We start from the raw sequence: 16,724 nt of genomic DNA, 5'->3' as shown, positions 1-16,724 counted from the left end.
AAACTTAAACAGTAATTTTCTTGGTAAAATATTGGACAAACCGAATTTTGTTCGATGTACGAAATATAAGAAAAATAACAGAGCAATTATTGTGAACAAACGAAGAGTTTTTAGTTTCTGCTTTATTAAAACAACTGTTTCGACTGCATAGAAGATTTGATGAACGTTTACTTGGCAGTCAAAGTGTTGGAAAGTATTGTAATAGAAGCATGAAATGTGAAGAATAGAAAACAAAGTTTATTCGATTTTTGTCATGATATGTACTATCGCAGTTACATTAAGTGCCTCCAAGTTACTAAAGAAATTATAATACAGCATAATAATATTAATAAATTCATAATAGAGTAATCGTATATTACTATTTATATGACAATTTAATATTATTTTTAGATATAGAAAGTGCTGATTGAGTTTATATGGAAATTTGCTGCACACCTTGTACATATAAATGCATGAAATTTACAATCCATTATGAGAATATTACAAAAATACAGAATCTAATCATTTTAACGATTGTTCATCGGTTTAATTAAATGCGAAACTAAAGTGTATAGGTGCATGATGTAAATTAAACATGTAGTCAAATTGCTTCAAAAGCTTCGTAGTTTCCGTAGTAAACATCTCTTTGTAACTTCTCTGACAGACACGTGCAGTTTCGATACAATTTGGGAAACGGTCCGGTGATTCTAACTTCTCCTGAAAGGGTCACTATGAAAACGTTCCATCGTGTGGCAGCTAAGAGGTACCACAAGGACGGTGTCCTGATTTTCAATGACGGAGAGGACGTAGCCGGTCAGAGTCAAGGGATGCTGAAGTCGTTGGACTTGAACCAGAACACGTATATCGGAAACATGCCCACAAACTTCACCAAGTAAGTGTCTTTTGTGCAGGCTGTCCTCGAATGGAAGAATGTTAGCCCAAAATTCAATAAAAATTACAATCCTGTGTAAAAAAACATTCGAACACTCATTAATGAAGCGATTTTATAAATAATATCATTTAATTTTAATTGGAAAAACTAATATTTAATTTATTCGCAATAATTGTTAAATTTGATAATTTCTTCATTTCTTCTTGGAACAACTTTTAATGTTTAAAATATAGTAATTTAAAAATAAATCCTGTTACAAGAGATTAACGCTATTAAAACGACAATAAAAATAATATAAAGATTGCACAAATCAATTTCAGTAAACATCTAGTATTTTTAACATTTCCCACAGAAATTCATTCATTCATATTCATCCTTTCAGAGTATACGACAACATTGGAACAAACCATGGGTTCCTCGGTTGTATCCGAAAACTAAAAATTAACAGAAACTTCGTAGATCTTCATGTGGGCCACGACAAGGACATTCTAGAAACCTATCGCGTAAAAGAATGTGGGGAAAATGCATGCGCAAATCTACCTTGCCAGAACGGTGCAACGTGCCAGCCGATTTTCGAGGAAGACCTGTGCGACGGTCGTGAGTGCAGAAGAATCGAGAAACGTGGGAAGAACAGAAATAAGAACGGCGTGAACATCGTTCGCTGTAAAGGATCTCATTGCACCGCGATCGACCAACGAAGGTCGAAGAAAAACGTGAACAAACGTTGCACGTCGGCTAAATGCGATTACAATTACGAGATCGATTACGAAACGAATTACGAGCACGGGAATTACGCTGTGGAGAAATACGATCCTCCAGATTACAGATGCATTTGCCCGCCGCAGTTCACTGGCAGGAACTGCGAGGAATCGCTGGATCCTTGCATCGGCGAGCCCTGCCAACATGGCGCCACCTGCGACATCCTTCCGCAAGGCGGCTACGTGTGCAAGTGTCCACCTGGACGAACGGGAGAACACTGCGAGATTCGTGAGTTGATCGATTTTTCGGGGTCAAGGAATTCAATGCGGGTATTCATTTATAGCGTTCTTGAGAAAATGAGACATTAAGTTTTCATGTATTCTATGATACAAGGATAACACTACATGATCATAAATTTTTATTTTTAATAATAAAAATAGTGAGTTATTTTTGTGCTTTAGTAGGTTTATTACTAGAGCGGGAGAGTTTGACTTACTATATTAGAAAATAATTGAAAATTAAAAAAAAATGCATTGCTTTTTTTTAATACTTCACTTCATATTTATAAAATTAACGGTAGTACCTATATAGTGTGCTATCTTTTTGTACTAGTCTGAGTATATTGAGATTCTTTGTATATCAAATAATCTTCTATTTGGCGCTATTTGAATTGTAATGAAATATTAATAGTCCGTTTGATAATAGTTTAATTATGATAATATTGAAAAAGTAATGCAGAAAATGTAGGAAAGAGAAAAAAGGAAGAATGGTTGCAAAATGTATACACATAAATGTTAGTAATTCAAACCCTTGCCCTACGATTTATTTTTCAATTGTGATCGATACAACTACATTACCATTAATAATTTATTGAAAAAAGGGACAAATTTTAGGCATATTCTATGTCTGTATCTGCACTGAAATATAATAATTGATAACAGAGGTAATATTTATCCATGGCAAATTATCTTTAAAATTTTTTCTACGAATTTGATGTATTGTTATAAGGCAATGGGTTAAAGAAACTATAATTATATTACATCAGTAACCAACTTTTGCGCCACCTTGTAGAATCTCCTTAATTCTCAGAACCTCATCGCAGTACTCTACGCTCAGCTCGCTCCAGATTTCTTAATTTCTAATGAAAGCGCGAGTACCAGGATCGCAATCATTAAACCATTGTTCCCTAGTCTTAATATTCTCCTAGACCAAATTATAATACAGAAATCGGTGTTAAACAGAAACTCACTTTTCCCAAGAAAGGGATATTAAATTAAAAACAAAATCAAAACTTTCTTACAAATTGACATAGCGTAATCTTCCCTTTATCTTATTTTTTTCACAATTTAATAAAACTTTCCCCGGGAACAACAAATTTCTATTGAATTTTAACTTTTGTATTACAACTCAATCTACAGAAATATTCAATCTCCGAAAAAGAAATCAAACAATGATGTTGCAACTAGTGTTTTCATTACAAATTAAGGAGAAAAAGAATAATAATCTGAACATACGAATGCACGAAAAGAATCAATTGAACTAAAATAATAAACTATATGTCTACATATAGTAACAAATAAAATCTATATATATTTATAAATTTATAAATAATTATAAATTCAATATGGTATGACAAAGTATTTAACAATAATTCAGTCACATTATTAATGCATGAAACTTAGGGTTCACTGATCACCGAATTCAGACGAAGAACGTCTGTCGCGCCTCGCTCGCTATTAACGTACGCAATCCCGGACTGATTGCAGTGGATGCAGAACTAACGGAATTGTTAATACCCGAAATGTCTGGGGACGGTTTCCTGGAGCTGCCGTGTCTAGACGGCGTGGCGAAAGCGTTCTCCATCGAGTTGTGGTTCCTCACGCACGCTAGTGATGGTTTACTTCTTTACAATGGCCAACTGAACAACGGCCGGGGCGATTTCATTAGTCTGAACTTGATCCACGGTAAATTGGAGTTCAGATTCAATCTTGGCAGCGGCATCGCCAATATCACTTCCCCGGACCCAGTTACCCTCGACACCTGGCATTGCGTTCGAATCAGCAGACTCGGCAGAGAAGGCGTTCTCCAATTAGACGACGGAACGGTCGCCAGAGGATTGTCCGGGAGTCCATTAACGGAGCTGAATTTGGAAATGCCGCTTTACGTCGGCGGTGTTAAGTACGTCCGAAAATTAATTACACGCTATTAGGGTCGTATATATAATGTAGATTTTATTTTGACCAATGAATCCCACTTACAATTTGTTTTGATGCTGAAACATATATATTTCGTTATTAGTCACTTCTTACGAGAGAATTGGTAATCCACTGGATGATCCATGTGATTATTATATATCATAGCTCCTCTTGCACTTATATGAATAATGAACGAATCCTTTTAAACTGCTCTTATTTTGAAATTGAATTTTTACGTTTTAGTTATTATTTAAAACAATTGTGTAAATTTTAGAATAAAGTACTGTGTATTTATAAAACGTGTCAGTAAATTATTATAACAAAGTACTTACAAATCGTATTAGTGTTTGAAGATGCCAAGTGAAAAATTAAATTTGAACATTATGAAACGTTAGAATGTTGTTTGTGGTATAGTGGGAATGAATTTTATTTCAATTGCAGACACTGGCGAGAGGTTCATCGGTTAGCAGGAGTCTGGACAGGATTAGTAGGCGCAGTGCAAAGGCTGATGGTGAACGGGAAAACGTACCAGAATCTAGCAGTGAATGTTACTCAACACAACACGGAGATTTACGATGGTGCGCCGTGTCCCAGTAACGAGAATCCTTGTCACAACGGCGGAGTGTGTTTACCTCTTCTGAACAGCTATCTGTGCAAGTGTGCTAGTGGTTACAATGGCCTCCATTGCGAATTTTGTAAGTTCATCGCTTGCTCTTCTGCACAGTCTAATCAAACTGTAAAAATTGTTGTGTACAGTAGAATCTTGATTAACCTGCCTAATTGAGAAGTAGACGAATAAAATAAACTGAAATCCTGTATTTAAAAAAGTAGGAAGCGATTTTTTTATTAAATAGGAAATTGCATAAATCAATATATGTTTAACTATTAATTTCATTTGATCCATATGTAGCTTTTTCCAACGTGACATTTCAGTTTTTCTTATTTTTTCATAATATCTGTCACAATATCATTATTTATTAAAATATAAAGTAAAATTTGTATTCGTTTTTACTAAATATTTTTATTTCAACATTAAGTTAATTGCCATTAACGTAGTATGATTAACTAAGGTGACTAGTATTAATTTAGCATAATTAATTAAGTTAATGATAAGTAACTTACTATAATCAATTAAGTTAATCATTATTTATAATAATTAATAAACTTCCAATACAAGAGTCGCTAAGGGCTCATATATTACGCTTCTACTTTTCTAGTCATGGGCTACGATGTATCCACCGAACTAATTGAAAGACCTGTCCGTTTCAAGGGCGACAATTTCCTACAGTTCAGGCACCGCAATGGAAGAAGGTAAAGCCGCGCCGATCGTTTATCCGACATTTTTATCATACATTTCTTAGACCACCGCAGCACACCTCTCGAGGTATTCCGTATTAGGGGCACCGAGTTAGGCTGTCCGATAACATTTAGTAAAAACGGTAGAACTAACTAGATCCTTACGAACGAAATTATCACTAACCTTCTGATTGTGTAACACCAACTAGTACTAACTCGACTAACACTACCCTCGGCGAGTACTTTGAGGAGTCCTACTCCGACTACGACTTGGAGGAGGACGTCGACTACGAGTACGACAGTTACGATTACACGGAGTAAGTTTCTAGGAAGAATAGCTGTGGTGTACTCGTTGAAGGGAAGAATGTATTCCCTTTTGGCCCGTGTATCGTTTCGTGCATCGTTCTAGTTGTTTCAAAGTACAACACGCTATGATACCCTTCCAGTCTGATCGCGTAAACATTTTTCGAATCACTTTATGGAAGTATAATTCAGTACTAAAGTGATGCGGTGTTTAATTATCTTATTAAACTTTTGCAGTCATCAAAGACAATTTAACTGTTATTTAATCATAATTCACTACTTTTCTTAGAATATTTGAGAAGAATGAAAATTTTATATGATGTTAGTCGAAATTGATGAAATATGTGTCTTGTTATTTTCATGCCTGACGAAAGAACTAAAATTGACTTCTTCAAGGACACCAGCATATAGATACCAACTTATATAGTATTTATTTATAGTTACTTTTTTTCTTTATTTTGTATGAATTGTGTAAAGTGTATCTCATTATAAACAAAAATCATCTCTATTTACTCCTAGAAAATTTGCTTTCGAAGAAGTCAATGAAGACGAAACTATTAAATATATTAGTCGTATAGTAGATTAAGCAGAATCGAAGGGTAGTCAGTTATAATGTATTTCTTCGTTTCAAGTTATTGTAATGCTTGCCTGTATGTGTAACGTTCACGTCCCACGGCACAGTAGATCAGTGTTAGAAAACTGGAATGAGATATGACGATTAATAGCAAATGATATTTTAGGCGTAGAGGACAGCAATCGAACAGGTTCGAACTGAGACTACGTACAACGCATTCGGAGGGTCTGATCGCTTGGATTGGAAGGGGAAAAGTTGAACATCTTATGCTGTCGTTGCACAATGGTCAAGTGGTTCTTACGTACAAGAGCAAATCCGAGCACGTGTCTTTGAGAAGCAGGGTTTGTATTCACTTACTATAATTTTAGTTTTTATTCGATACGGTATCTCCCGAAACAATAAAATTAGTCATTTTAATCGAAACAAGAGATTATTTATAACTTCGAAAACACTCATTTTTAAACCCATGTTTGCTAGATTTAGAAAAATTGGTGAATAAAATTTTGAATGGTCTTAAACATTACAATTTATAAAATCATCAGAAACGCTGATCTTGAAAAAATTCTGAAACTATTATCTATATAATAAATCAAATATCATTACACTCACAATTAACTCTCAAATAAACACCACACTCAACCATTACTAATCAGTGAATCTCCTCGCATCATACATCAAATATTATTGTATTAAAATTTAAATAACAACCACAATCTAGCCATCATCAACGAATAGTTAGATCAAATATTATCATTAGAATACGGATTTTTATATATTCATAGGAAATTTGCAAGTGCAAAATTCCACGGAATACACACCACGCAAAAAGTATGCAAAATAGCCAAAGTGTAGTGTTTTTTATATCGTTTCTTAGAAGAAACCAAATTTTTTATCGTAATCGTAGTCTTCCATTGTATTCTCAAAAATTTGAATTTGCATACAGATCCGCAGTCTAATTAACATTTACACTTATATCTTAAGATAAAAACCTTAGCCTAGCAATCACGTCCGTGTTAAAGTCACAATCCGGGTGAAGTTTGCTGTCCGATTGCACACTTTCATTAACCTCTCCTTAAAAAATTGAAAAACATCATTAGGATCTTTCAATGACGCTCCGCTGCAATATCGTACGCTGTTTCACTCTCCATGCAATTAATCCCTTGAATCTTGTAGGCGCATATATCCGTCCAGCAAAAGTCATCGCTGTGAATTATAGGCACATACATGCGTTTTCAACCGTTTTAATCTTACACGTGCCATGGTGAAAATTATCAATGTATATGATCAATATACGGATTTCTTAGCATTATTCAGTTTGGTGAAACTGGGGAATTACTATTAAGATTTAATAACAACTTAATTAATTATATAAATTAGCATAATTCACTAATCTTCGGATAATCGAAAAAGCTATTCCGTCCACACGGAACGTTTCAGCTAGGAGTATTCAGCACTCAAAGGGTTAATGATTATGATACTGAATTGCATAATTCAAATTAGATATTAAGAGCATAAAATAAATATTAGACACTTGCTTTTCGTCGCCGTATTTACGTTATCGCCCGTATTCTGTGCACCTTTTGCACCCTCGGGTTGGCGCGGCCCTGCTAACAATCGCCAACGAGTAAACCACCTCTAAATGAAATCCTCATTTCAGGAACGAGTGGACGACGGCGTGTTCCATCACATCCGTGCGTCGAGGAGGCGGCGCGCGACGATGATACAGATCGACGACTTTACCCCGATCAAGATGTCCACAGAAGCAACGCTCTTAACCACGAACGGCAAACTGTTCGTCGGCGGAAAGCCCGGCCACCGCGGCATCAAAGGCTGCGTGTCCGACTTCGTGGTGGACAAACGACGGCTTCAGCTCGCCAGGCGGAAGATTGAGCACTGTCACGACAACGACGTATGATAACGAACCCCGCTAACGACGATCGTCAACGTGACGTCGCCCCTGCCCACGCTCGCCGACTGGACGGCGTCTTTGTCTTCGACGAGTTAGCACCAGCCTAAAAACACGAACGCTTAGAAGAACCCTTTGAGGACTCTCGCTTCTAATTCGGAGGAAGCGGGACGTATAGGAGAGAGGGAACGGGAGGAAGTTCAACGAAAGCGGGGAACAGTAGGAAAAGGGAAGCAAGATGGCTGACGGCAACGGAACCGAAGACGATGGGGGTGAACACGTGATTCCTGCCAAAGTCGTACGAAGGGAACTCCGAAGTGAACGATGAATCGTGCCATTTGGGGGAGGATATTTATTTTCGTTCGAATAAGTGTACAGACGGACGAAAGGGGAAGAAGAGAATTACGAAGAGGATTAAGCAGAACAAGAAGAGGAGGAACGTATAATAATGGAGCATCGCGTTAAATGCTACGTTCTCATCGAAGGACAATAATATATTTTTAAGGCGACGAGATTAATATACATATGGATATATATGTATGTATGTATGAATTTAACGCGTATACGTATAAAAGGGTTGGGGAAAGGGGGAGGGTGTATGGCACAAAGGGGAGCGTGGGGAAGCACAAAATGAAGAACGACGGTGTGAATGGATGAAGGTAGCAGAGTTTGAACGGGGTTTAGGAAGACTTATCGGTAATCGTTAGTCGTTACTCTGTAAGTTAATGATATATCGAAGCACCTATAAATGTTTTACGATGCCAAGACTGACTAAAAAGACGGGAGAGGAGGAGAGGACGCCGTGAGACGCGGCGCGGGCGGATGGCGGGGAGGTACTAAATAAATATCGAGGGGGTGAGAAAACAAAATAATAATAATATTAATAATAATAACATTAATAATAACAATAATAATAATAATGATGATAAAGTAAAAAAAATAACGAAGCGATAAATCGGTGTTATGTTTGAGTGTTTCCGGTAGAGAGATTTAACGATCGTGGATTAACAGAATAGAGGAAATGTATTTTAAAGGACTTGTTGATTTATGCCAGTAGAGAAGAAAATGAAACGAATAAAACGAAAAAAAATAATGAACCGTATACAGGTACACGAACACACGCGTCTATACGTACCACACGCAACAATATATACGAGGAAACAGATACACACTGTACAATGTTGTTTCTAGGCAGACAAGGCTTTTTACAAATGCGCAGAAGAATAGATATATTATATATATATATATATATAATATATTATATTATATATATATATATATATAATATATTATATTATATATATATATATAAATATAAATAAATATAAATATAAATATGAATATAAATATAACTATAAATAATGAAAATAAATATAAATATAAATATAAATAATGAATATAAATATAAATATAAATATAAATATGAATATAAATATAAATATAAATATAAATAATGAATATAAAATATTATATATACACCACTATAAAGATTACATTCCATTTAATGGACACCGCAATCGAATTCTACGTAGGGTATACGGAGAATTTAATGGTCAACGATGTCTTTTTACAATTCGTTTCGAATGATAAAGCGTCGCGGAACCTTCAGGCCTCAAAGACACTCCATTTCCGTTCGACAGTCCGTGCGAAATTCAAACTACGCATACATTTCATCGCAAGTTGCACTGTTCTGTTAAAATAAAATTGTGCCTAGAATGATATATTTACAGCTGTTGGCGCGTTCAGTACGCAAACTGAAAGTAACACGCATGGGATCTCGGTCTTAGTGAGAAATATGTGAATCACGTTATCTATATTCACTGAATGTCTTGTTTCTAATTAAAAAAACCTTGTTGGGGAACATGTGCCGATGAGTTTTTGCGAGACAAGTGTATGCGTAGTTCGGTACAAATTACAACAGCAGATCGTCTAACGATCACGATAAATTTCTTCTTGATACAGGGTCATCGATTCGAGTGTGAGCGTGTTAGAATTGACGAAACGCGAAATCAATGCGTGACGGTGGATAATGGCGTCGAATCGTCTCCTTTATAGAGTAACCGAGATTTTCAATTGTTCAGTTGGTACGACGAGTCATTCCTGTCATTTATTTGACTCCATTTTTAAGTCACTCTTTGTAGTTCTATTTATTTAACTGATAACTTTTAGGTTTAATTAATTCAGAATGTTTTTATTGGCGATGGCATATTTAGCATTGTAATTTGTCAGAATATTACGACTGAATGTTCGTAAAATTACTTTTTATCAACTATACATTTGCTTTTTGGATTTCCTTTAATATAAATTTATGATTTTATAGACTTCCTTAACGAATTCGATACGAAATAATTATTTTGTTATGAACGTAAAATGATTTATTGGATTAGGATCGAAAATAGCATTTCATTGTTTATGAAGATTAATATTAATTACAATTATTTAATGATGTAACGATTTAATCAGATTTGAAAGAACTTTTATGTAGGTTGACATGAAGCGACAAGAATTTGTTTCTGTCTTAAATATTAATTTTTAAAAAGATACTATAGGGTTTAATTGCTTGAATTATTTGTCAGTTCTTTATTTATTCTAACAGAGAAGTATTATTATTTACAATATTATCAATTCATGATAATAGAGTATTTATTAATTTTACCATTATCCAAGGAAATTTACTTTCATTATATTAATATTTCTAATTTTAGCTATTGTACACTTCCATTTATATTATTTTTCATCCTGAAGATTGTTCTTTAGCTTATATCGGCCATTAATTATCTGTTCAATTTAATTCTATAGAAGTATTCTTTAAGTTTTTAACACCTAGTTGGCACCTAGTTGTTGGCACGTAGGTACACATAAGCATAAAATATTTAATAAATACTATTTATTTGGTACTGAATTCAGTTTTTAATTATATTCTCTAGTCTGCTCAGTCTCTTTAGAATTTGAGATTGTCAATATTCCTGGGAGACGATTCGATTCCCGGACTGTCGACAGAAAATCATCAATCCATAATAAGTGTGATCTAGTTATCTGAGAACGGATAAATGATTCTTAAGCGATTAAAGTTACGATAAAATATTGTCTGCAAAAATTTTTTTGATTCGAAGCACTTCGAAACAGTTTATTCATATCTTTATTCTCTTAATGAAATATTTTATTCCTCTCAGACGACTCGCATACTGTTTAATAATCGCTTGTGTGTAATTGGATAATCACTGAAGAGTGTCTACGTGAAAACGTACATAAAAAGAGAGGACAATTGCACAACGCATATAAAGGGTGACACATTGTTTGTGGTATATCCACCGCAGGATTGATTTTTTATGGAAAAGGAGATCAAAGTGCAAAATAAAATATGTTCTGGTTTATAAGTTTACATAAAGATTAAAAAACATTTACTATAATATTAGAAATTTCAAAAAATATTCATGTCTCAGTAATTTTATTATTACCATAAAAAATTATATTTGGATTACTTCATACACTCAAATATAACTGTTTTTGTTTAATAGTTTTCTAAATAGAAATTATAACATATTTCGCAAAGGAATCATTTTAAAATAATTGTTTTAAAGAATACCAAATTCTAAAGAATACTATCCAATCCAGAGATTGCATGTCTAAAAAATAAAACTCCTGTATCTTTTTAATACCCAGGTTTTCTACTAATCATTAACACGAATGGTTAACAGATACATTTTCGAAATGTAGTTTCTTCCATACACAGCTATATTAAGGAAAATTGTGTTCTTAACTTCCAAGCTAAAAAAAAATTATTCCTTTTCAGGAATCATCATCTTGTCAAGTGTATCACAAATGATGCGACACCTTGAATACTTGTAAATAAATCTAACGCGCTAATCTACGAATTAATTGTCGTTTAGTGTATACCCCGCGCGCGCGCGCACGTGCATACGTTGGACCTAAATAATTCGCCAGGACGACCTAATTAATCGTAAATGTTCATCAAAACCGTCGTTATGACGGCCTTCTCACATTCAATTCTCCGTCACTCGTCAGGAAACGAAGAAGTTGTCTCTGTCAACGTGTTCTTCCCTCTGCTCATCAACCGCGTCGAACGTAGCGTTGAACCGGAAGCCTAAGTTCATCGTAAAATTAACACTTTGGCTGCCAAATTAAAAGTTGCTTCTCAACATATTCGGTTCTTTTCCCATAACAGTTACTATGAATATTTAAGTAAAGTATCATTAATATAACAAGGAAAGAGACAATTGGAATCTATACAGTTTCACGAGTATCTTGATTAAAGGAGAGTAAACGATGTTGAAACTGTATAAGACTGTGGTGAGCAATACACTAATGATTTATAATAATACTATATAAAAAATGTCACCCTACATTAATCAATTTTAAATTTGTAATTTAATTTTTTTAAAGATACTTTATTAAATATTGTTCATCGCTAATACAAGCGATGATTTTTAACGATCATAACTTTTACCTTTTACCAAACTGTATGAATTTAAACATGTTTAAATCAATGTATAATTTTAATCGATAATGCATGATATACTTTCTTCATTAACACACGAGAAAAAACGATATTTGGGTGCTTTGTATTTTAAGAGCGGAATTGTAAAGCAATATTTAGATCACTTAATAAACTTGTTCCTAGAAAATGTTTTCATGCATCATTGGGAAGATGCATTATATTGAATAGAATATTAGCTACCTAAACGTATCGATCACAATTATTTCGTGTAATATTTTACCCTAATATATTAATTTCTATTGTCAAACTAAAAGATATCTGGCTGCCACGGCGGGCAAAGTGTTAATTATCGAATTCACTATTAAGGATCGCAATTTCACGTTCGTCGAACCTTTCCAGCTCAGTCACCGAATCATTTAATCTGTAAAAATAAAGTAAACTAACTAAATAAATGTTTCGTAGACATAAGAAACCGGCGATGAATTAAGTACAGTAAGGCATGGATTGGTGCAACGAAATCGTGCCGTTGAAAGAACGCTAAACCGGGGAGTATATTGTCTAAATGTATTGAGACTGAGGTATACACAATAATAGTGGAAGAGCAGAGTGTAATAGAGTGGTAAACGGTAGTTAAAGTGGTTATAGTGCCGCTAATCCGAGGTGAAGTCGTTGCACTAATCCGAACTGAGAACTAACCCGGAGCTTACTGTAATTCTAAGATTATTTTGAGCGCACTCCTGCATAATTAGAGTTTAAGTGCGGACACGATACATATCCTCGACACGCATGATCTTTTATACTATAAAAGTCGATTTGTTATTAATACCTTCGCTGCCGCTGATTTTTTACCCCACTAAAACTGGAAGTTGTTTATGACACAATTTCACTTTGAAATATTTTTCTTATAATACACAGGTTGACTGACGTACCAAACTGACTTACAGTATGTTTAATTTTTAAATTTATACTTGTACAAGACACTCAACAATACTAATTTATTACGCATTTTCAACTATTATTAAACTTAACAATTACTACTCAAACTAATTATAAAATTATTGTCAATGATTGTTTCAATACTTGTTAGCATCTATTGAAAAAATCTATTTTTTACAACGTAAAAAAATCGTATTGTTTATACAATAATTTTCCAATCAATACTCGTATGAATCCAAGAACGCTATACACAGAAGTAGCTTCTAAAGGGACGAAATATTACGTCAGCGACAGCGAATGTGTTAGCGTATATGTAAGACCAATTTCTGTCTGGAAACGTTCGACGAAGACGTTCGCGTCGCTCTGAAGATTCTTCGAAGGAACGAGCATCGACCAAACTCGTAATTGCCGAGGAATCACGTGAACGTCTTCAAGCTTGGCCCCGTATACATTTTAAAACAAATGTTTTATTGCGTTCGTTCGTTTCGAAGGTATGCTTGCACGAACGTTTTTGATATATCGTTTTTTATTGTAAACGCAAACGGATCATATCTTCGTCATATCTATCGATTTATTGCGCTCGACTGGCCCCTATACCGAGGAAGCTCGATGGTAACGTTCGTCCTCGGACGATCATAGTCACGACTGTACGTAAAAGTGTTCCTCGTTGGTAAACGCGCGAGAATCGAAATGATCGCGAGCAATATCGTTCACATATCCTCACTTTTGATGCGTGATTTTTTCTATCCTCTAAAGGAACCTTATTGTTCAACATATCGGAACGAATTTACGGCCAGTAACTTCGGAAACGAGAGATGGGAAACGATTGTGCGCTAATTTGGCAAACGGAGGCACGGGTATTGTTGGAATTCCAACGGAGAACTGTTGCTTCGATCGATCGACATTGCGAAATCCTATTCTAATTATATTTAACTGATAATATATTATGGGAAGTGCCATTTTCATAGAGTATTTCGTGAAAATCAGAGATATGTTGTAGTCTTTATTCAATTACAATTTAATTGGTTTTTATTATGAATTCATATTAAAATTCTTGCGTTCGTGTATCTTACATTCTTTGATGTGCCATTTGTACATTAAATGTTTGTTACTTTTGTAATGCATTGCTAGTTTGTAAAAATGTTTTGCGTCATATGTTGCGTTACTTGGAATGTGTTATAGGTATGCTATATATTATTAGATATCCTATAAATATCGTAGATTTTAAACTTAATTTTATGGTTAAAATAATTACTAGCTATAGCTATTTTTATTTTTTGTCGTTTTAATAATTCCTATCTTGTTCCGTTTTCTTCCATTATTTTCGATTTTTTCCCTTGAAATGACTATTGTCTTATTGACCATTTAAAGTTACATAAAGTGACATAATACAATTTATTTTCTAAATGCTATTGTTATAAACATTATCGTGTATCAGAATAAACGAATGAAATCCACAGTCTAGTTACAATTTAAATAGATGAAATTATAATTCGATAAAAAGACAAGAACAATTGCGTTAATAAAAATTAAATGAACATTATTATTAGATGAAATCTTTTAATGTAAGGTCTTTATATTTTTCAATAATTAAATTATAAGTCGTAATATCATTCTATCAAAATTAAATAATTAGATTGTAACTCTTAGTACTATTAAAATTATTATTTCATCCGCTAGTGTACTTTTAACTAAAGTAAAACGTATTTATAGTCCTTCCAATGTCTTTTGGAACCCTATAACCAATTTTTCAATAAAATCACTTTACTTCCCAAGAACATCATTACAATGAAACTAATAAAATGTTCCAAAAGCGTTGTTAACTTTATTGCGTTTATCAGTTTCCACTGTCGATCACGTAGTAACGACAATCGAATGACTAACCTTAACACTAGAACTAGCATTTAATATAATTAATATGCAAGCCTTATAAACATTGTAACAATAGATTTTTTCGATGTTTTTATGCGTTCATTATAGTATTTAAGTGAAACTATCTATTTTTAAAATCATTTTAAATATTTAACACTTTTAAGATACCAATAATTATGAAATAAGAAAGCTGAAATTCATCATTTTGTCGGACGCTGTAGTTCTAGTGTTAAGAGGACCATATTTCTTCCACGAATGATCATCGATGTAACGTTAGCATACCCGTGCCGAAAAATGTATTATCCTACAAGTGAAATGTACCATGTATATGAGACGGAACGGTACGAACTAAGCCAATAAAGATGTTGTCCTGCTTGCTTGGAAATTTAAAGAAACTATTGAAACTCCAATGTAAGATCCAAATGGACAACTGCAGTCGAAGTGGAATTAATGACCAAGGTCACAGAAATTCTATCTTAGCACTGGTTTACATAGATCTATACTATTCCATTTTATCGTTGTATTAAATTATTGTCCATGAAATGATAATTGTTTTATAATATTTCTTGTTCAATGTGAGTCATTGTAAGTTTTAAATGAACATGTGTTCCTGGCGAGAATAAGTAACTAATAAATTATATATACCATGAAAAATAAGAATATTTAAAATAATTCTTAGGAATTGATTATTTTATAATACTGGACTATCTTTTCGCAAAACCCTTGTGAGAAACTATACCGTGGCTTAATAAAGCTTTTCGTAGTGGTTTACTTCAAGTTTACATTCTATTGAAACGTACGTAACAGAAATAGTTGCATTATTTGCGGTGAATGTTTGTATTAATTCATATTAAGCAATCTTCAACTAATTTTATTGTAATTATATACAATAAAGAATAAAGTGTATGGTTTACTGTATGCCCAGATCGTCGATCTATACAAATGATTAAGAAAAGAATATATTGAACATATAAATTAAAGAAAAAATTAGTCATATGTAAGACTCCAAGTGTAAGAACCGGAAGTACGAATCTAAGGATGGAAAGTGTGACCTTGGTCGATTAATTAACTTTGTTACTGCTACGGTGAAACCTGACAATGATACTAAAGAGTAAGAAAACGAATGATGATCCAAATCCACGCCTGACTATTTACTGCCAATCTAGGTAAACACGATAGAATCAATTTTTCTATCCGTAAAAGCTCGATGACCTAAAAATTCATCGCTTTCCAGCGGGATAAGCGAGACGCGTCCCGCATACTCGACCGAAGGAAACGAATCGCTGAGACTTCCTTTAAGAAAACTGTTCCGTGTCGTATTTGTTTCGTGCGAAGGACACCCACGCAGCAGAGCGATCATCTGAATTAGTTTTTTTACTTTGATACCGTCTTTACTGCGACCACTCGCCGTTCACTGACCTAAAGTATTTGTGAGCTACAATGTATAACTAAAGTACGCGTTGTAAAGTGACTGTATATACAAATATAAATTATGCGATTATCTTGAATGTATTGTTTCATTCGACGATCCTGTCCAATCCTTACGTTTGTAATTTAATAATAATTTGTTCTATTTTTTATTAAGTTACAATTTTCAAGATATATAATAAAGG

At 33.9% G+C, this 16,724-nt stretch overlaps 1 protein-coding gene across 1 annotated transcript in view; it reads left to right on the top strand.

The window, feature by feature from the left end:
• Positions 1 to 16,611, top strand: part of LOC116424797 (agrin) — a 631,033-nt gene extending 614,422 nt beyond the window's left edge. Inside the window, exons 21-28 of the mRNA XM_031971677.2 lie at positions 644 to 871; positions 1,254 to 1,858; positions 3,337 to 3,748; positions 4,207 to 4,460; positions 4,983 to 5,076; positions 5,271 to 5,378; positions 6,105 to 6,279; positions 7,596 to 16,611. Of these exons, the coding sequence (XP_031827537.2) occupies positions 644 to 871; positions 1,254 to 1,858; positions 3,337 to 3,748; positions 4,207 to 4,460; positions 4,983 to 5,076; positions 5,271 to 5,378; positions 6,105 to 6,279; positions 7,596 to 7,853 (2,134 nt within the window). The 3' untranslated portion in view covers positions 7,854 to 16,611. The remainder of the gene's footprint in view (positions 1 to 643; positions 872 to 1,253; positions 1,859 to 3,336; positions 3,749 to 4,206; positions 4,461 to 4,982; positions 5,077 to 5,270; positions 5,379 to 6,104; positions 6,280 to 7,595) is intronic.
• Positions 16,612 to 16,724: the final 113 nt, after the last annotated feature.

Source organism: Nomia melanderi, chromosome 5 (genome assembly GCF_051020985.1).
Source record: "Nomia melanderi isolate GNS246 chromosome 5, iyNomMela1, whole genome shotgun sequence".
Lineage (NCBI taxonomy): Eukaryota > Metazoa > Arthropoda > Insecta > Hymenoptera > Halictidae > Nomia > Nomia melanderi.
Note: the sequence above shows the minus strand (reverse complement) of the source record. Positions and strands in the feature narration are given on the sequence as shown.